Source organism: Choloepus didactylus, chromosome 4 (genome assembly GCF_015220235.1).
Source record: "Choloepus didactylus isolate mChoDid1 chromosome 4, mChoDid1.pri, whole genome shotgun sequence".
In the NCBI taxonomy this organism is placed as follows: domain Eukaryota; kingdom Metazoa; phylum Chordata; class Mammalia; order Pilosa; family Megalonychidae; genus Choloepus; species Choloepus didactylus.
This window is the reverse complement of record NC_051310.1, coordinates 156,279,311-156,301,542: the sequence shown is the minus strand read 5'-3', so window position 1 is coordinate 156,301,542 and position 22,232 is coordinate 156,279,311. Positions and strand designations below refer to the sequence as shown.

At 37.5% G+C, this 22,232-nt stretch overlaps 1 long non-coding RNA gene and 1 gene segment (V, D, J or C); one reads left to right on the top strand and one right to left on the bottom strand.

Moving 5' to 3' along the window:
* The window catches only part of LOC119532271, a 456,157-nt gene that overhangs the window by 393,354 nt on the left and 40,571 nt on the right, over positions 1–22,232 (bottom strand). Inside the window, 1 exon segment of the C gene segment in view lies at positions 4,988–4,991. Within this exon segment, the coding sequence occupies positions 4,988–4,991 (4 nt within the window).
* The window catches only part of LOC119532288, a 71,179-nt gene that overhangs the window by 12,393 nt on the left and 36,554 nt on the right, over positions 1–22,232 (top strand). The gene's annotated exons all lie outside the window — the stretch shown is intronic.

Below are 22,232 nucleotides of genomic sequence, written 5' to 3'. Positions count from 1 at the left end.
CCAAGAGAAGAAGGCTTTAAAAAGTTTTCAACTTGTCTCATTCCCGTGTCAGTAGCAATTGAAGGCTCTTTTGTGTCTTTCAGGAAGTTGGTGCCTATGGGATGTGACTTATGAAATCCATTGTGCTTTCATCCCATGAAATGTCTTGATCCAATCATCAAAACTGACTTTGTTCTTTTGCTTAGTCACAGTTTTGCCAAGAAAAGAACCAGAAAACATTATAAAACATTCCAAATGATTTTTCTTTGAGACAAGCAAAGTGTGCTGCAGTAAAGAGGTTAACCATTTCCGATACCCAGCTTAAAGTATATTAGAATGAAAGCCATGGTGGGCTTCAAACTAAATAGTGACATGTGCTGTGTGCTAAGTGTCCAGAACAAAAGAGGAGTATTAGATGGCTCAGAGAGCATTAGGTGGGTTGAGAAGCAGACTCTAGGCCTGACTTCTGGAACCACCCACAGAGCTTGGCCTGGTGAGGAGGTTGCTTCCCTCTCCCATCCATGGGACCAGTCACGGGTGGTGCTGAATGTCCTGGACAGGAAGCTGCCCCTGGTGCCACTGGCCACGGGACATGCAGCTGAACTGGCCCAGCCAGGAAATTATTGCTCTTGGCCCAGTCAAGAAGCTGCTAAGCTGTCGGCTGCAGAACTGTGCAGCCCCTACTGCCACTGGCAAAGCAAACGATGCCCCCTGCCTGGCTTGCTCTTCATGGCCTATCTCCCACTCAAAGGACTCAGCTGGTCTCAGGCCTGCACCCTCACTGCAAGGGAGCCTGGGAAATGTAGTTGTTAAAAAAAAATGTCTGCTTAGGAAGGCAGGATTCAGGGAGTATAGAGCTATCTATGTGGAAATGGTTTTTGAATCCTTTCTGGAAGGCGTTAAAGTAAAAAAAGAGTGCCCAGAGAGGCATCTCAACAAGAATGATAAAGGGATAAGAGCAAGATTTTAAAGAATTGGAAATCCTCAGTCTAGGAAGATGATGAAGAATGAGAGGAAATATGGTGAAAGTGTTTAAAATGTCACATTGCGTATGGTGAAATGAACTTGATCACTAAAACTGAGTACAGTTGAGGTTTGAGGTAGATACAGGTACATGGGCTTTACATCATACAAAGCCACATTCTTACAAGTATCAGCAAGGTTTAAATTTATCCTAACTTTACCTTCTCTGTAGATAAGCTCAGGGATGAGAGAAGAAAACTAAACAAAAAGGCTTGCTAAAAACTTTTTTGCTAATGCCATAGAGGGTAACATTTTTTTATTATTACTTTTTATCTAAATCAAACAGGACTGTTTCCTAAATATTTATAAGCAATGATTCTTTGTTTAAAAATGACTAGCAATAATTAGTGACTAGATCCAGAGAAAATGAAATAAATGAAATAATGAATTAAATTTCATGGCCAAATAACAAGCACCTTCCAAATTCTGGATAGACCGAAAGGGGCACTATTCCCTCTAATCCTTTTGGATGGTTCTTTCTGGGACAAGGGTTGTTTCCACATGCATGTACTGACAAGTGCTCTGCTGACTACATGACCCTCTGCAGATCTCCAGGGTTCTCTCTCTGTGCAGCTCTCTCCTCTCTGTTATTTTGTCCCATGAGCACTAGGTCTTCTCTGGCCTCTCAGCTTCATCTCTGACCCAGGGTGTCCTCTGGGATCTGCCTCAATTTCTCCTCCCTGTGCTGTGGTCTGGAAACTCTTGAGGCAATGTGCCAGGACAATTGTAGGGCACACTTGGTTTGATTCTCATCTCTCAGGGATCACTGGCCTTCACTGCCTGATATACAGTGTCTTGGTTCCTGTAGTTCTCACTGATCCTTTCTGCTTTGTCATCTGTTTCTGATAATGAGAGTTCTTGATAAAAGGGGCTATGTTTTGAACATTTTCATATCCACAATGTGACCAGCATTGTATTTTTCTAATAGTAGAACCTGAAAAAAAATTGTTTAGAAACACACTATTTTATCTTTTTCATCAGAAGTGACTTATTCTTTCTGATTTTCTTTCTAGGTATCCAGGTCTTTTCTCATTATTTACTTACTTGTTTGTTGTCTTTTTCCTACTGAGAATATAAGCTCCATGAGGACAGAGGCTAGTCTTTAGACAAACTAGAATAAAAAATTCAAATAAAATTCTAACTGTATTTTCTCTCTAGAAAATATAACTCACCATGCCCCATGACTTTAAATACCATGTATATGTTAATGACCTCCAATGTTTTAATTTCCAGTCCTAACTTTTCCATTAAGCTCCAAACTCATTCATCTAACAGCTAAAGCTGCAACAATGCAATATACCAGAAATGGGTTGGCTTTTACAATGGGGATTTATTAGTTTACAAATTTACAGTTCTAAGGCCATGGAAATGTCCCAGTTAAGGCAAGTCTAGGATAATACCTGGACTCTGAAGACAGGCTGCTGGCATCTGGGGCTCATGGGAAGGCACATGGCCAGTGTCTGATGGTCCTTTGCTCCTGGGTCTTGTTGCTTCCAGCTTCTGGTTCCAGTGGCCTCCTCTCTGAGCTTCTGTGGGTTCTCTCTTAATGTCTCTGGGCTTTTCTCTCCAAGCTCTCTGGGTGTTTTTCTCTCTGAGCTCTCTTGACTTTTTCTGCCTTTTATCCTCTCAAAAAGACTCCAGTAAGGGATTATGACTGACCTTGAATTGGGTGGGTCACATCTCAGTTGGAACAACCTAATCAAAAGGTCCCTCCCACAATAGTTCTGTACCCACAGGAATGGACTAAAACAATATGGCCTTTTCTGGGTTGTATAACACCTTCAAACCGGCATATTCCAGCCTCTGGATGCCAAAAGGACATGTTCTTTCCATTTGCAGCATGCATTCATTCCATCACAATATCACAAAAGTCTTAAATAATTTCAGCAACAATATTAAGTACAAAGTTTCATCAAAATCGGTTATAGGTGTGGTCTGTCCTAGGGCAAAACTCTCCTCCAGCTGTGAACCAGTGAAACTTAGAACAAGTTATCTGCTTCCAATATACAAAGGAGGGACAGTCATAGGATAAATGTTCCAATTTCCATCGGAGAAATTGGAAGGAAAACAGGGATCAAAGGAAAACTTCATTAGATTTCTAAGTCTCAAAGTCTTCCTTAGAATGAAGTTTCATCCTAGGGGCTTGAGAGAGTGACCTTTTCCAAGGGCTTACACAGCAGCCCTGCTCTGTCTAAACATTGGGGTGAGGGCTCCAACACCTCTAGACATTGGGAAAACAGCCATGCTCTTCATTCCACCCCCTTCAAGCATTGGGGTGGCAGCCAGACTCTCTGCCATCTCTGAGGCACAGGTTTACCCCTCTTTGAAGAGTTGGGGCATGGCCAGGCTTTCCTCAATTCCCAGGGACTGTGCTCCACTCTCTCTGAAGACCTGGGGCAGCAGCACTTTTCCTGAACAATGAGGCGGCCAAGCTCCCCTCAATTCCCCAGGCATCTGAAAGCCCTGGGGTGGTAACACTCCTCCTGAACAATGGGGAGGAAGGCCGTACTCTGCAAACTCCGGGACAGACTCACCCTGACCATGGAAAAACTCACCCTGTCCATGTGTACAGGTGGGTCCAATCTCCTGGCCTGAGGTTTCTTGGTTCCAGACTTCAGTTTCCATAGTTCTGTCTTTGAAGTCATTTTCTTTTAATCTATCCCTTTTCTGTCCTTTTTAGTCTAAGCTAGCAGTGGTTCCCTTCATACGGATCTTTCAAAAAACATGCAGCACACAGGGGTACCAACCATCAGACAATAGGACTTTCCACAGATCCTTTCTGGATAGCTGCATTTCCAATGCTGACTTGTACTGAAATGGCTGGTTGGTTCAATGTGTAAGTAAATCCTCACATGGGGCACTATTCTCTGGGGGCTTATTTTCTGAAAGCTCACAGTTTTCCAAACTAACAATTTCTGGTTTCTTTGTACCCGAAAGTTCAGTTCTTAGTTTATCTCTTTCCTCTCACATTTTATTATAAGCCACAAGGAGGAGCCAGGCTGCACTTTCCGCATTTAATTTGGGTATCTTTTCAGCCAAATATCCAACCTCATCACCTTCAAATTCTGCCTTCCATTCAACAGCACAATTCAATTTTGCCAAGTTCTCTGCCACTTTAAAACAAGTGTTGCCTTTCTTCCAGTTTGCAATGATACATTCAATATTTCTATCTAAGCCCTCATCAGAAGTGCCTTTAGCATCCATATTTCTAGCAACAATCTCTTCAAAGAAATCTAGATCTTTTCTATGAAGCATCTCACAATTCTTCCAGAATCTTTCCCTTATCCATTCAAGAAACCATTCCAGCACTTTGGGTATTTGTCAATCACACACCCCAGTTCTTGGTACCAAAATCTGTTTCAGTTGCTAAAGCTGCTGGAATGCAATATACCAGAAATGTGTTGGCTTTTACAAAGGCGAGTTATTAGTTTACAAATTCATAGTTCTAAGGCCATGAAAATGTCCCAATTAAGGCAAGTCCAGGATAATGCCCAGACTCTGAAGACAGGCTGCTGGCACCTGGGGTTCCTCTGTCACATGGGAAGTCACATGGCTGGTGTCTGCTGGTCCTTTGCTCCTGGGTCTTGTTGCTTTCAGCTTCTAGTTCCGGTGGCCTCCTCTCTGAGCTTCTGTGGGTCCTCCTTTAGCATCTCTGAGGGTTTTCTCTCCAAGATCTTTGGGTATTTCTCTCTCTGAGCTCTCTTAGCCTTTTCTGCCTTTTATCCTCTTATAAAGGACTCCAGTAAAGGATTAAGACTGATCTTGAATTGCATGGGTCACCTCTCAATTAAAACAACCTAATCAAAAGGACCCACCCACAGAATTAAAAGAACATGGCCTTTTCTGGTGTACATAACAGCTGCAAACCAGAACAAACTTCCTCTATGACATCTTTACTTGGATTTCTAATAGGTATAATGAACCCAGCATGGCTAAAACAAAAATCTTGATTTCTTCCCAAAACTTATTCCTACTCCAGTCTTACCCATCTCTGGAAATCACATCAAGATGTACCCAGTCACTCAGCCAAATATTAAGAATTCATTCTTTGTCCCTCTCTTTGTCCACCCCCACCTATCTAATCCTGTTAATACTACTGTCAAATATACTCATATATGAATATTTCTCTTTATCTACACAGCTTTCATCTTAGTCCAAACCATCATCCTCTTTTGCATAGATTATTTTAACAGTCTACCAGACGTTCGCCCTGTTTTTATTGTCTATTGCCTCCCTCCTCCTTTTCCCTCCTCTACTTTCCACACTGGAATCCGAGTGATCATTTTTAAAAAGAAAAACAAACCACATCACTCTCCTCTTTTTAACTCTCCAGTGACTTCTCACTATACTTAGAGTAAAACTTAAATACAACTCACCATGGCTTTTGCAAGGCTCTAGATGACAACTCTAGAATTCTCTCTCTTTTTTTTAAAACCAATTTCCATTTCTCACTGTGCTTCATTTCCCCTTACCTTGTTGCTGTTCCTGGAATCCACCACACTTTAACCTACCTTAAGGCTTCTGTATTTGCTATACTCTATGCTTGGAATGTGTTGCCCTCATACCTTAGCATGACTTTCTTTCTTTTCATTCATGTTTCAGTGACTATCACTTGAGAGAGGTTTTTCCCTGACCATTTAATTAAAACAGTTCCCATTCCTATTCTATCATGACACCCGCTTTTGTTTTCTTATGGACATTTATCATATCTGATTTACCTTGTTCATTTATTCACTAGAATATTAATTCCATGAGGGTAGGTTTTTTTGTTTGTTTTGTTCGCTATTATATCCTCAGAAGCTAGAACATGCCTGGTAATTGTAGGTGCTCAGTCATTATTTGTGGCATGATTGAATTTACTTGTTTACTCTTTTATATTTATGTCTCTTTCTCTCTACACCCCACTGATGCTTATAAGCTACCTGGCTGGAAGGACTTTGCTTGCTTTTTTCATGGCTGTATCATCATCTAGCATAGTGCTTGGCCCATAGTAAGTGGTCAGTAAATATTTATTGAATAAACAAAAGAATAAAACATGCTTACTGCCACCCAGGAAAGATAATGCTGGGTAGCTTTTCTTGGAACTTTAATGAAAAAGATTCTTCTTGCTGAGGAAATGTCTCTTTCTTATCAATTTTTCACTAATGTGATGGTTTGAGAATAGCAGGTGTGTCTGCCTGTCCCCCTCCCCCCAGACACTTCTATGGGTAGTTGTTGTATCAGTTTCTAGGACATGGAATATGGACATACAGGAAGTGAATGTAACTATGGCATGAGGGGTGGGTACCTATAGGTTATACGCTCTTTAACATCAAGCTGTCTCAGGTAGATTTTATCTGTGGAACCTAGAAGTGCTTTTTATCTAGTTACTCATAAATGTTTACTGAATTGAAATTTTAGAATATCAAGAAGAAAGATAGAATCCTAAACCTGTCCAGAGGGAATAAAGAGATCACAAAGGAGAAAGATTAAAAAATGTCACCCCATTTCTTAAAAGCAATTCCGGATGTTAGAAAATAGTGGAAGAATGACTTCAAAATATTGAGGGAAGCACCACAATGCACAACTGGGTGCTTTCCACTTTTCCTTGCTGTTAAAAATATCAATGAAAAATGATTTTCTCTCCCCAAAATACTGAAGAAGTTTCAAACTCTAATTCTATACCCAGACAAAATATCAATCAAGTATGAGGATAGAATGAAGACATTTCACTCATGCAAGGAGAAAAAAAATTCCTTTCATCCTTTATTATGGCATTTCATGAGGCTCTGTTTTAACAAAAAGATAACAAACCAAGACATGAAGATATAAGTGAAGATCTAAGATCGCCAGCATAGGAGAGTGGTGCTAGGAAGTCCTAGAATAACAGCTGTTCTCCAGTGCCAAGAGCAGCCAGTTCATCTCGAGCCAAAAATGGAAATCTAGGGAAGGGGAGTCTCTAGGAATAATAGAAAGAAACTGATAATGAACTTGATGTGCTTAAAGATTTGGGGGAAAATTATTAATAAATATTCAAAAATATCTATTGGAAACTACAGAAAAAATAGGAAGTTGATATAAGACAAGTAAAAAAGAGGTAATTAACTAAAAATGAGCAAACATACAAAAAAAAAAAATCCCCTCAAAACCTGTTGTACCAGAAGGAAATATATCATCTTGGTTGTGCATGATAATATTTACTTGGTCATTACCACATATACACTGACTATTGATTTAATATCAAATTGTAATATTACTATATTAGTAAGGTGAGAATAGTGGTATGCTGCCATAGAAGAATGTCAATAGATAATGTCTAATATTGATAAATCAAGGATATAAGCATATTATTCAGAGACATGGTTATAACAGTCAGGGTTCCACCAGATAAACAGAACCAGTGAGAATACACACACACACACACACACACACACACACACACACACACAGCCTATATAGTTTGCAAGAAATTGGCTTATAGGATTGTGGGGGCTGGCTAGGGAACTCCAAAATCCCAGGCCATCAGGAAGGGCAGATTGGAACATCTCAGGCAGGAACTGATGGTGCAGCCCATAGGTGGAATTTCTTCTTCCTCACGGAAACTTTGTTCTGCTTTTAATTGATCCATTTGATTTATTGGATCAGGCCCACCCAGGTTACCCAGGATAAACTCCTTTACTTAACATCAACTGATTGTAGATGTTAATCCCATGTAGAAACTACCTTCAAAACAAAACCTAGATTAGTGTTTGGTTCAAAAACTGGGTACTATATCCTAGCAAAGTGGACACATAAAATTTACCATCATGATAGTTAAGAAAGAAATTGCTAAAATGGAGTGGAGAAGTGGGTGGAGCATGATATTGTTGAGTTTTGTTTTATTTTTTGGTGGAGGAGTGGGGGAACATACCTTTGGAACACTATCAACTTTTTAGACATATGCAGGCAGTACTTTGATAAAAACAAAGGAACATTGTCTTTAAAAGATAAAAATTTACTTGCAAGTTGATAGGTGCACTTTAATTTATTGAATAACAGTGATGATAACAATAGTACTTATATTTACCCATAAGAATTCCATAGGGTAGGGAATAATAACATAAGGAATACTTGGTAATATAAAGGTAGAGAATTGCTGATTTATATCCAATGGGTTTGATGTGCTGTTTCATGAATTTTTGAAAATGCAAGTTTTTGTTAAAAATCTTGTTGTGGGAAACTTAAGACTATTTTTTTCCAAAGAAGTCATTGAGTTTCCTCAGGACCAAGTCTTACCAGTTTTTCATCTCCACACCATAAACCAAAACATAGTCATCCCTCCACCATGTTTGCCAAAGCCACTTTTAATTTTTTTTCTATCCAAATCCATTTAAAAAGTCAAATGACTGCTGGGTATTAAGAAGGAATTACTAAGTGTATATCTTTCTTATCCTATTTACCTCTCCAGCAATTAGAGGTATGAATCCATCAGTGAGTGTAGGCAAACTCATGCTGCATCCAATCACAACACAGATAATAGCTACCACTTCTATATAATGCTAACCATGTGCTATGGACTGTTTTGTACATTGTATGCTTTATCTTGTATAACCCCATAGATAGGCAGTAGGTCCTATTTTATCACTCTTCTCTTTATAGTTGAGGAAACTGAGTCATAGAGAAGTTAAGTAACTTGGTTAGGCTTATCAATGAATAAATGCAAACAGGATTTAAACTCTAGCAATTTTGCTCAGATAGTGTTGCTTTTAATCATTGCATTGCACTTCCAGTATAATAGATGATGCATTGTTCTGGTTAACATTCTTCAGGATGAGGCTATAGAAATTAGAGGCAGTCTAGAGGAAGGAAAATCTTAAATTTTAAAAGCTTGAACAACTTATATCATCTGTTCAAGGATAGAGACAAACAAGTCTGGAATGACAAGAATGGGGAGAAGTGATGCCTTGGTGGCTGCATTTGGGGACAGGCTGCAGGTGCTTGGGGAGCACTGTGGCTCCACGGCACAGAGGTAGGTGGCTGAGTCCCCAGGCTGGGTGGCCGTGATGTGCAGGGTGCTGCGACTGTCCTTGGTGTTGATTGTAGCCCTTAACCTCCCTTTCTTCTTCATCTCTAAGCTCAGTATAAACAAGGAGACAAAGCCTCCTCCAGGATTCTGTTGCAGCCACTGCAAGGTTGTCATTCCTGTGGAGTAACTGCAGTTGATTGCGAGAAGCTCTCCTTCCTGGGCATGCAGGAATGGGGGACTCTGCTGTGCTTCATTTTTGTCTCTCGCCCCTGTTCTCAAAAACAGTATCAAACACAGAATATTACCATTGTTGCGACATTTCTATAAATTTCTTTCATTTACACAGTTTCCAGAGGGCACCCCAGATTAGCCACATGTGGCTCCTACTTTCCCTTACTCAGAATTTTGAAAAAACATCCCTTTAGCCTTCCTGTTCCCATCTCCAGTCTCCCCAACTTACAGCCCACCTGAAGCCACAAAATAGTCAACAAAATTTGCTGGGTTGTCACCATTATTACTGCAGTTGAGGCACACAGAGATCACTGTTATGGGGTTTGCAATATGTCACTTAGTCAAAGGACTCTTTTATTATTATAACTTTTCTACGTTTACTTCAGAAATCAAAGGGGATTCCCAGCCAGTCTGAGACAGTACAAATGTACACGCATACACTTACAGGGTGATCTGCAAAGTGAACCATCTATGATCTTTTAAATAAAATGCCCACATTGCCACCTAGTGGCAGGATGCACTGTCGTTGGTGATGTAGGAATAACCTGATGAAAAAGCACAAAACCAATCTGGAACCAAATTTAGCATTACTCAGCTAGGAGTCCCGGGAATAAAAGTCCAATGATGCCTTGGCGTCAGCCAGCTGTGCTAGGAGAAGCAGACAGAATAGTGACCTGTGTATTTCACATTGCATCTTTCTGAATACCTAAGGACATCCGTGTTCTCTTTTTATTAAGTGTTTCTTGCAAATCTCTGGTTTCTTCCACATTCCTGTTTCTCCGTGTGGTCTTATTTCAGACTCCTTTCCTAATCTTATTTTTCTCTTTTGACTTGCTATAGTTTTCCCATTTCTCCTCAAATATGCTTCAAATGTTGCTGCTAAAATAATGCTTTACTCATCTGGTTTCTACTTATCTCTGATTGCCATCTAAGATTGTTTCTGTGGTTTTGTCACATTTTTGAATTACTTTCAGCTTGTAGGTATTTTCCAGTTTTGGGATTCCTTTCTGGCCTATCACCTTTCTTTTGGAAGTGTCCCTTCAGGGATGGATCTAGGGGTCATGTTTGTACCAGGTGACATCCTTGCCTTAGTTGTGGCTTAATGTATTTGGTTAACTACCCACCTCATTAATTTGCAACAGAGATATGGAAACAATAGGTAGACTGTATTTATCACTATAAAACTTTGTGAAGTTGGAACCAGAGTCATCCCTTGGCAAATGAAAGTCGGGTATGTTAAAACTCAAATTATTGTGGAATAGAAACTAACGGGCTTACAGTAGAATCTGGTCTTCCAACAAGAGAACTGATTATACATTGAGAGAGAAAGAGTAGCCAATTGATGATTTTCTTCTCCCTGTGAGGCCCAGCTGTATTTTTTGAAAATGGGTTTTATGAGACTTACTTTTCAGAAAATCTCCTTTCCCTTGAGCTGGCCGAGTGGGTTATACACCTGGATCATTTTCAAAAAAGTACTGTAAATCCAAGGTCCCTTATTCTATATATTGAGATTGATTTTTATAAAACTGCACAGAGAAATATATAGTTATCCGCGCTAAATTTCATCTCAGCTGTTTCAATCCATCTTTCTGGTTTGTGGAGATGATTCTCAATCTTTATTTTCTGATATAACACATTAACTCCCTATCTCAACATTGTGCTATTTGCACATTTGATGGGCATACTTTATGTGAATAGTGAACAGGCCAGGATGAAGGACAAAATCCTGAGGAACAATAATTAAGACAGTTCCCTAAATTGAATTATTCTCTTGATGTTGGATAGAGAATGAAATCAGGACTTGAGGATCTCCAACTTTTCTTTATTCTTTGCCAACATTATTCTGTTGTCCTCAATATGTGAATTGGTGCCCCCACCCAACATTTCTCCAAACTATTCTAAAATGCCCTGTGTGTTGCACTTCACATTTTCTTTAAGCTTCAACTTCATTCTGGGTTGTAATTTTTTAACGCTTTCCTTAAAGGCTCCTGCCATCTTTGCCATTCTTCTCTGATGATGTTTCAGACTCAATATTCTGATAATTTTTAATTAAAATCTGACTTACTGTACTTCCCTGTACTGCTCTAGGTTTCATTAGATGGTTCCATCTTTCATATTCTTATTATCATAGTTTATAATGGAATACTAAGAATTTAATTTCTTAGAGTTTCTCTTCCCATTAGCTACAATCATGTTCAGAGTTTGTAATTACCTTTTATTTGTGAACTTTGTTGAAATTCAAAATTTCTTTCCTATCTTTACTGGTACTTGGTGTTGGTGGAGGAGAGATACATTATTGACTTTCAAAATAATAGAGTATGACAGGACTGGGCTAAGGATTACAAATATGTCCAACAAAATGATAGAAGAAATATTAAAGCAATATGACTAGAAAGTATCTATGTGATAAAATATATCCAATTTCTCCAATATCTTGAATATGTAGCCGTATTTAATTCCTCAACTAACCAATCAATGAAATTGCACAAGGCAAATATCCAATTTCCACTTGATTAAAGGAAATGAACAACTTAAATATGTGATTCAAAATGTTCATTCTTGTAAAGCAACTTAATTATGACAGCTGGTAAGTTATACCTTTGTGTGAATTCTATGTGAAGCTTTTTTTTCTTTAAGGCTTCATGTACCTAGTTTATGGCACAGTGTTTTAGCCCAGATCTTCTAGGAAATAGAACCAAGGCAGGGAGTAAAGTGTTGATACTTTATTTGAAAGATACAAGTCCTGGGAAGTGAGGGTGAGGGAAAATAAGTGAGGCAAAGAAAGATATAAAACAGTGCAGTGAGATTCATTTCTGTGCTGACCACTACTTCAAAATAAACTGCAAAAAGCAACAGGTTCTCTGCAGGTGTGTTTGCTCAGCACATGGAAGCAGTTCACAAAATACAGGAAAGGGATGATTTATCTGCCTGGGTCCTACCTGCTTTTTATTTCCCACTGGTCAAGATGCACCCCATGGAAAGTACTTTCCCTTCAATTCCATGACGCATCATTCAGCCTCTCAGTAGCTCTCAGGAAGCCAGACCCACATTCCATGTAGCAGCATATCTGATCCCAGAGTGGAGGTGCAAAGTAGCAATGCACAGAGGTGGAATCCTCCCTGTAGCAGATCCCCAACAGATTTGTGTCCATAACACACCACACACACTCACACATACACATGCACACATATTCATTTTAGACTGGAATAACTTCCCTCTCTTGGTTTGTTAGTATGATTTTTTTTTTGTCCCCTTTTGTTTCCCCACTTCTATTCTCTTCTTCCCACATGCAATGGCACTAACATTTAATATGCATCCTTGAAATTGTCTGTCTACTTAAGTTGTATCTATTTCTGTTTTGTTGTTTTTCACACTACATTAGCTTTTAAGATCTATGCATATCACTGAGATGATACTATCTTTTTGGTTCCTAACTCCTGCATAGTATTCCACAGGATGTACTCATCACATTTTACTTATCCATTTTCCCAGTGATGCCCACTACCACAACTAGCACACAGTAAACATCTTTGCACATGGACTCTTATGATCCTGGGGATATTTTCCCTGGGAAATATACTCAGGTGTGGGATTGCTGGATCACGGGGTGTACCTATAATTTAATTTGGCTAAGTACTACTGCCAGTTTGCTGTTCTCCACCTGTGCATGAAGTTTCTTGTGTCTTCAGGAGAACCTTGTTTTAGTTTGCATTTCTCTGTTTACTGAAGGCATTTCTGAATTTTGTTGCTTTTGTTAATAACCAATTTGGTTTTTCCTTCTTTTTTTCTGTTTGATCTCTTGTCTTTTTCTTCTTGATTTGTTGAAGTTTCTATTACATTCTAGATATCAGTCTCTTGTTGGTTTTGACTTCTTTCAATCTATCATATTACCTATCTAGTTTGTCTATGGTGTCTTTTGTTGACCAGAAAAGCTTAATTTTGAGGTAAATTAAGTAATTACCTTAAATGTTTTGCTTTATTTGTACTTTTTAGATCTTGTTCAAGGAGTTCTGTTCCATCCAAAGTCACAAAGATACTCCCTTACATTTATTCTATCACAATATAGTTTTATCTTTCAGGTTTACTTCTTTCAAATCAGCAGAATTTCACCTTTGTATAGAGTAAAAGGTAGGGATCCAACTTTATTTCTCTAATAGTATCCAGTTCTAATATCACCTTTTGACCAGTCTGTCCTGTTTCTTTTGATTTGTGATGAGAGTCTGTACAGTTTATTGGTTAAGGGCATGTCCTTTGAAGCTGCCCTGCCTAAGTTTAAATCCTTGTTCAGTCACTTCTGTCTCAGAAAACTGAGGTAAGTTACTTAATTTTTCTGTCTCAGTTTCTTCATTCTAAAGTGGGGATAATAATAATGATGATGATGATGATAGTATCAATTGTCTCATAGGATTGTTGTGTCAATTATATGAGAATATATGTAAATTTATTAGAACAGTACCTGACACATAATTAATTAGCTGTATAAAGACATTACTTATATATCAAGTTCCCATACATAACTGGGGTTGTCTGTGGTCTTTGCTCCTTTAGTCAATTGTTTATGTACCTACACCGTACGGTTATTGCCATTGTAAATTTAAAATGTCTTAATATTTTATAGAGTACCTTCTTTCCCTCTGTACTTCTTTTTCAAAGTTATCTTGGATATTTACTCATCTTTATTTTTCTAAATAAATTTTAGATTAAGATACCTGTTTGTTTGTTTTTTTTTTTCCAAACAAAACAGCTAGAAAATTGATCTGAATGGCCTTGAATTTACTTCATGGAGAACTGACATCTTAGAACATTTACATTCATCTCCTATAAGAGCTTGGGGGTATTTTTTGTTTATTTATTTATATCTTCTTTTGTGACTTTTGACAGATATCTAGAACATTCTTCATAAAGTTCTTCAGTTTTATTTTCAAGATAATTTATAGTGAAAGGGGTCTACTAATTTAATATTATCACTTATATTTTGTAGTTGGTTATTGCTAAAATAGAGAAATTCTATTGATTTTATGAGTTTATCTTGACTCCAAAAATCTTGCTGAACTCAACATATTAATTCTAATAGTTAATGATTTTGTTGATTTTTCTACATTAATACTTATATGCCTTCAAAAAAGTGACTGTTTTAGCTTTTTCTGTCTACTCCCTTTGTTTCTAATTATTTTTACTTGTCTTAAAGTGCTGGCTTGGTATATCTCAGTACTACATTAAACTTAAATGGTGATAGTTGTTATCCTTACTTTATTTCTCACTAAAAGGAAATTCTTGGAAAAGTATCCAATAAGTATGATGTTTGCCTTTTGACAAGTTTAGAAAACTCTCTTCCTAGTCTATCAGGAGAGTTGTTTTTTAAATCATAATGGGTGTTGAATGTTCTCAACTACTTTGTATCCATTGAGCTAATGTGCTTTTTGTTCTTTACGTTGATTTGCACTGATATATTTTCTATGCTAAACCATCTGACTCTAAGTAGATTCTGTTTGATCATGATGTACTATTTAAAAAATATACTGCAGAATATTTAGGATTCTCATCTTAATTTCAGACTTCTGGCATCCAGAACTATGAAAGGATAAATTCCTGTTGTTTTGAGTCAGCCAGTTTGTAGTAATTTGTTACAGCACCCTAGGGAATTAATACAGATTTCAATGTTAGAATAGTGTTCTGGTTTGTTAATGCTGCCTTTTTGCAAAACACCAGAAATGGATTGGCTTTTATAAAGGAGATTTATTTGATTACAAAATTACAGTCCGAAGGCCATAAAGTGTCCAAGGTAAAGCATCAACAATTGGGTACCTTCGCTGAAGGATGGCCATTGGCATCTGGAACACCTCTGTAAGCTGGGAAGGCACGTGGCTGGCATCTGCTTGCTCCCAGGTTGTGTTTCATAATGGCATTCTCCAAAATGTTGCTTTTGGGCATTTTGTCCTCTCTTAGTTGCAGCTCCCCTTCAAAATGTCACTCTCAGTTGCTCTCCAAAATGTCACTCACAGCTGTTCTGTGAACTCCCTTATACGACTCCAGTGATCCAATTAACACCCACCCTGAATGGGAGGGGTAACACCTCCATGGACATTATCCAATCAAACACATTTCACTCACAGGTGATTGAATCACATCTCCATGGAAACAAAGGATTCCAATCTAATCAACACTAATATGTCTTCCCCCACAAGACTGCATCAGAAATAATGGCATTTTGGGGGACATAATACATCCAAACTGGCACAAATAGTTTCATAAAGAGTTAGGTAATAGGGGGGAAATGGTAGTTTTGTTTACTCAGCATCCAACTTAAGCTCCTTCTACAGTGTCTTTCAATATACAAGGCCTGGAATATACAATATACAATATACAATATACAATATACAATATACAATATACAAGCTTATCTTCCCGAGATTCCCTTTTAGCAATGGTCCTGGATAGTAATAGTTTTCATCAATTAGTTATTTCTGCTGGCCAGAAAGCATGAAGACTTGGGCTTTTTCTGAAACAGTATTTGTTTTAGGTATCATTTCTGAAAGCACAACTTTGAACTTGCCCCTCTAGACTTTCTAATGATTTTTAGTGTCAAATTCCCTATATTAAAACTTTTTCTGCTTAAAATGGAGTGGTTCTTTTTTTTGCAACCAAACTCTAACTGATAAAAGTGGATTTCATGTTTTCTATTTTCTGGAAAACTTGTAGAAGATAGGAATTATCTGTTCTTTTAAAGTTTTATAGAATTCATCTCTAAAATATCTGTGCCTAAAGAAATTTTCTTATTACTTATTGGTCAGTTTTTAGTTTCTTTCTTATTTCTCACCAACTTTGGCATTTTATATTTTTTTTTCCAGAAATTGATCTATTTGGTCCAGTTTTCATAATGTTCTTAACATTATTTTGTCATTTAAAAATCCTCATGTCTGCAAGTGTTTCCAATTTAAAACAATTTTAAACATCTTATTTGGAAATAATTTCAAACTTACAGAAAAAGGGCAAGAATAGAATAATGAAAAGAACACCATATGCCTTTCCCCAAATTCACCTAACATTATACCCCTCTGCTGGTTTGTATATATTATATGCCCCAGGAAAAATCATATTCTTGATGCAGTCTTGTGGGGGCAGATGTATTAGTGTTGATTAGGTTGGAACCATTGGTTCAGTGTTTCCATGGAGATGTGATTCAATCAACTGTGGGTGAGAACTTTCATTGGATTATTTCCATGGAGGTGTTGCCCCACCCATTCAGGATGGGTCTTTATTGTATCACTAGAGTACTTTAAAAAGAATTCACAGTCAGAGGGACATCAGAGCATCTTGGATAGAAACTGTGAGTGACATTTTAGAGAAGCTGCAGCTTACAGAGACATTTTGGAGAATGCCATTTTGAAATGCAACCTGGGAGTAAGCAGATGCCAGCCACTAACAGAGGTTTTCTGGATGCCATTGGCCATCATCCAGTGAAGGTACCTTATTGTTGATGCCTTACCTTGGACATTTTATGGCCTTAAGACTGTAACTTTGTAACCAAATAAACCTCCTTTATAAAAGCCAATCCATTTCTGGTATGTTGCTTTTCAGCAGCATTAGCAAACTGGAACAACCCTATTTGTAAATTTATCATTTGCATTCTCTCTCCCTCTCTCTTTCTCTCCCCAAAATATTTTTAAAAACTATTGTAAAGTGCATATTCCATGGTCTTTTGCCCTTAAATACTTCAGTGTGTATTTCCTTTATGTTCTCTTGAATAAATTGCAGTATAATAACCAACTTGAGGAAATATAACACATTGATAACAATATCTTTAACTGATCCACATTCTTATTCCTAATTTTGTCAGCTGACCCAACAATGTCTTTGGTATACTTTTTTCTTCCCCTGGCTCGTACAGGAACCAGGGTCAGGTATTGCTTTTAGTTGTTACATCTATAGTTTGCTTATTTTCACCTTTTTCTATTTTTTTTCCTTGACCATTTTTGCCAGAGGTCTGCCCAGGTTATTCATCTTGTCAAAAAACATTATTTTTTTGTTTTATTAAACCTCTTTAAAAATTGATTGCAGTCTCTATTTTCATTGGTTTTCCCCCTCACCTTTATTATTTACAATCATCTTGACTCTTTGGCTCTGTTTGTTGCTATTTTTTCCCAACTATTTGAATTGAATCCTTAGCTCATTTCTTTTGAATATTTTCTTATTTCCAATAAACACATTTAAAACTATAATTTTCCCTTTAGGTATTGCCTTATCTGCATTTCTCAATATTTAACATATAGGATTTTTATGACTGTCAGTTCTAAATATTTAATAATTTCCTTTCTGATGTCTTTTTTTAAAATTCATTTTTACTGAGATACATTCATATACTATGCATGCAGTCATACAGAACAAAGCATACATTCAATTGTTTACAGTATCATTACATAGTTGTGCATTTATCACCAAAATTAATTTTTGACATTTTCATTACCACACACACAAAAATAATAAGAATAAAAATTAAAGTGAAAAAGAACAATTAAAGTAAAAAAGAACCCTGGGTGCCTCTTTTTTTTTCTTCCCCCATTTTTCTACTCATCTATCCATAAACTAGACAAAGGGGAGTATGGTCCGTATGGCTTTCTCAATCACACTGTCACCCATCATAAGCTATATTTTTATACAATTGTCTTCAAGATTCACGGGTTCTGTGTTGTAGTTTGATAGTTTCAGGTATCCACTGCTAGATATTCCAGTTCATTAGAACCTAAAAAGCATTGTCTATATTGTGCGTAAGAGTGCCCACAAGAGTGACCTCTTGGCTCTTTTTGGAATCTCTCTGCCACTGAAGCTTATCTTATTTCCTTTCACATCTCCCTTTTGGTCAAGAAGATGTTCTCCATCCCATGATGCTGTGTCTAGATTCCTCCCTGGGAGTCATATTGCACATTCTCAGGGACATTCACTCCCCTGGGTGTCAGATCCCACATCAGGGGGGAAAGCAGTGATTTCACCTTTCAAGTTGGCTTAGCTAGAGAGAGAGGGCCACATCTGAGCAACGAAGAGGCATTCGGGAGGAGACTCTTAAGCACAATTATAGGCAGGCCTAGCCTCTCTTTTGCAGGAACAGTCTTCCCAAGGGGAAGTCCCATGGTAGAGGGCTCAGCCCATCAAACCACCAGTCCCCTATGTCTGTGAGCACATCAGCAACCATCAAGGTGGGGAAACCCAACATCCCTGCATTCTCCACTAGCTCCTCAAGGGGGCTCTGCATATTTTTTCATGTTTTTTTTTAATTAACTCTTTTTTTAAATAAACTATATCCAAAAAAAAACCTAAAAAAAAAATACAATTAAAAAAAAAAAAAAAAACATTTCAAACAAACCATAACAAGGTAGTAACTAACCTAAGATAACTACTTTACATCCAACATGTTCCTACTCTACCCCAAAAAAATAACCTAATATAGCAACATTTCTGTGAATTTGTTCCTACCATACCCATCAGAAATTAATAAAGTGTAGTCATTCCTGGGCATTCCCAGAATGTTAAATTTACCCACGATGGCTTATCTGTTCTTATTGGGTTATCATTCCCCCTTCATTAATTGCTCTCTATTGCTAGTTCCCCTACATTCTACATTATACACCATTTGTTTTACATTTTTTAATGTTCACATTATGGTAGCATATAATATTTCTCTTTTTGTGCCTGGCTTATTTCGCTCAGCATTATGTCTTCCAGGTTCATCCATGTTGTCATATGTTTCACCACATTGTTCCTTCTTACAGCTGTATAGTATTCCATCGTGTGTATATACCACATTATCTTTATCCACTCATCTGTTGAAGGACATTTTGGTTGTTTCCATCTTTTGGCAATTGTGAATAATGCTGTTATGAACATTGGCATGCAGATATCTGTTTGTGTCACTGCTTTCAGATCTTCCAGGTATATAGCAAGAAGTGCACTCACTGGATCAAAGGGTAACTCTATATCTAGTTTTCTAAGGAAGTGCCAGACTAACTTCTAGAGTGGCTGAACCATTGTACAGTCCCACCAACAATGAATAAGAGTTCCAATTTCTCCACATCCCCTCCAGCATTTGTAGTTTCCTGTTTGTTTAATGGCAGCCATTCTAATCAGTGTGAGATGGTATCTCATTGTGGTCTTAATTTATATCTCTCTAATAGCTAGTGAAGCTGAACATTTTTTCATGTGTTTCTTGGCCATTTGTATTTCCTCTTCAGAGAACTGTCTTTTCATATCTTTTGCCCATTTTATAATTGGGCTGTCTGTACTATTGCCATTGAGTTGTAGGATTTCTTTATATATGCAATATATCAGTCTTTTGTCAGATACATGGTTCCAAAAATTTTTTCCCATTGAGTTGTCTGCCTCGTCACCTTTTTGAGAAATTCCTTTGAGGTACAGAAACTTCCAAGCTTGAGGAGTTCCCATTTATTGATTTTTTCTTTTGTTGCTTGTGCTTTGGGTGTAAAGTCTAGGAAGTGGCCACCTAATACAAGGTCTTGAAGATGTTTCCCTACACTATCTTCTAGGAGTTTTATGGTACTGTCTTTTATATTGAGGTCTTTGTTCCACTGTGAGTTAATTTTTGTGTAGGGTGTGAGGTAGGGGTCCTCTTTCATTCTTTTGGGTATAGATATCCAACTCTCCCAGCCCCATTTGTTGAAAAGACTGTTATGTCCCAGTTCAGTGGCTTTGGGGGCCTTCTCAAAGATCAGTCAGTCATAGATCTGGGGGTCTATCTCCAAATTCTCAATTCAATTCCATTGATCAATATGTCTATCTCTGTGCCAGTACCATGCTGTTTTGACAACTCTGGCTTTATAATAAACTTCAAAGTCAGGGAGTGTAAGTCCTCCCACTTCATTTTTCTTTTTCTTTAGAGTGTTTTTAGCAATTTGAGGCATCTTCCCTTTCCAAATAAATTTGATAACTAGCTTTTCCAAGTCTGCAAAGTAGGTTGTTGAAATTTTGATTGGGATTGCATTGAATCTGTAGATGAGTTTGGGTAGAATTGACATCTTAATGACATTTAGCCTTCCTATCCATGAATATGGAATATTTTTCCATCTTTTATGGTCCCCTTATATTTCTTTTAGTAGAGTTACATAGTTTTCTTTGTATAGGTCTTTTACATCTTTGGTTAAGTTTATTCCTAGGTACTTGATTTTTTTTTAGTTGTTATTGAAAATGCTATCTTTTTCTTGAGTGTCTCTTCAATTTGCTCATTTCTAGCATATAGAAACGTTACTGACTTATGTGCATTAATCTTGTATCCTGCTACTTTGCTGAATTTGTTTATTAGCTCCAGTAGCTGTATCGTTGATTTCTCAGGGTTTTCCAGATATAAGATCATATCATCTGCAAACAATGACAGTTTTACTTCTTCCTTTCCAATTTGGATGCCTTTTATTTCTTTGTCTTGCCGGATTGCCCTGGCTAGCACTTCCAGCACAATGTTGAATAACAGTGGTGACAGCGGGCATCCTTGTCTTGTTCCTGAGCTTAGAGGGAAGGCTTTCAGTCTCTCATCATTGAGTACTATGCTGGCTGTGGGTTTTTCATATATGCTCTTTATCATATTGAGGAAGTTTCCTTCAATTTCTACCTTTTGAAGTGTTTTTATCAAAAAGGGATGTTGGCTTTTGTTGAATGCTTTTTCAGCATCTATTGAGATGATCATTTGATGTTTCTCCTTTGATTTGTTAATGTGTTATAATACATTGATTGATTTTCTTATGTTGTACCATCCTTGCATGCCTGGAATGAACCCCAGTTGGTCATGGTGTATGATTTTTTAATGTGTCTTTGGATTCAATTTGCAAGTATTTTGTTCCTTGAATTTAAAGTCTATTTTATCTGAGATTAATATTGCTACTCCTGCTTTCTTTCAGCTGTAGCTTGAATGAAATATTTTTTCCATCCTTTCAATTTCAGTTTCTCTGTGTCTCTTGTCTAAGGTGAGTCTCTTGTATGCAACATATTGACGGTTCATTTTTTTTATCCATTCTGGCAACCTATATCTTTTGATTGGGGAATTTAATCTATTTACATTCAACATACTGTGAAGGCATTTCTTGAATCAGCCATCTTCTCCTTTGGCTTATGTTTGTCAAATATACTTTTTCCCTCTCTCTCCTAATGTCCTTTAATGTACCCATGCTGAATCTCTTTAGTACTGAACCTTTCTCCATATCTCTCTCTCCTTTCTTTGTTTTCCTGTTAGTAGAGCTCTCTTTAGTATTGCAAGTAGGGCAGGTCTCTTGTTAGCAAATTATCTCAGCATTTGTTTGTCTGTGAAAAATTTAAGCTGTCCCTCAAATTTGAATGAGAGCTTTGCTGGATAAAGAATTCTTGGTTGGAAATTTTTCTCTCTCAGAATTTTAAATATGTCATGTCACTGCCTTCTCACCTCCATGGTGGCCACTGAGTAGTCACTACTTAGTCTTATGCTGTTTCCTTTGTATGTGGTGAATTGCTTTTCTCTTGCTGCTTTCAGAACTTGCTCTTTCTCTTCAGTATTTGAGAGTCTGATCAGAATATGCCTCGGAGTGGGTTTATTTGGATTTATTCTATTTGGAGTTCACTGGGAATTTATGCTTTGTGTATTTATGCTGTGTAGAAGGTTTGGGAAGTTTTCCCCAACAATTTTTTTGAATACTCTTCCTAGACCTTTACCCTTCTCTTTCCCTTCTGGAACACCAATGAGTCTTATATTTGGATGCTTTATATTATCTATCATATCCCTGAGGTCCATTTCAATTTTAAAAATTTTTCCCCCATTCTTTCTTTTGTTCTTTCATTTTCCATTCTGTCGTCCTCTAGGTCACTGATTCACTGTTCAGCTTCCTCTAGTCTTGTACTATGAGTATCCAGAATGTTTTTAATTTGGTCAACAGTTTCTTTAATTCCATAAGATCATCTATTTTTTTATTTACTTTTGAAATTTCTTCTTTATGCTCTTCTAGGGTCTTCTTCATGTCCTTTATATCCTGTGCCATGATTTCCTTCA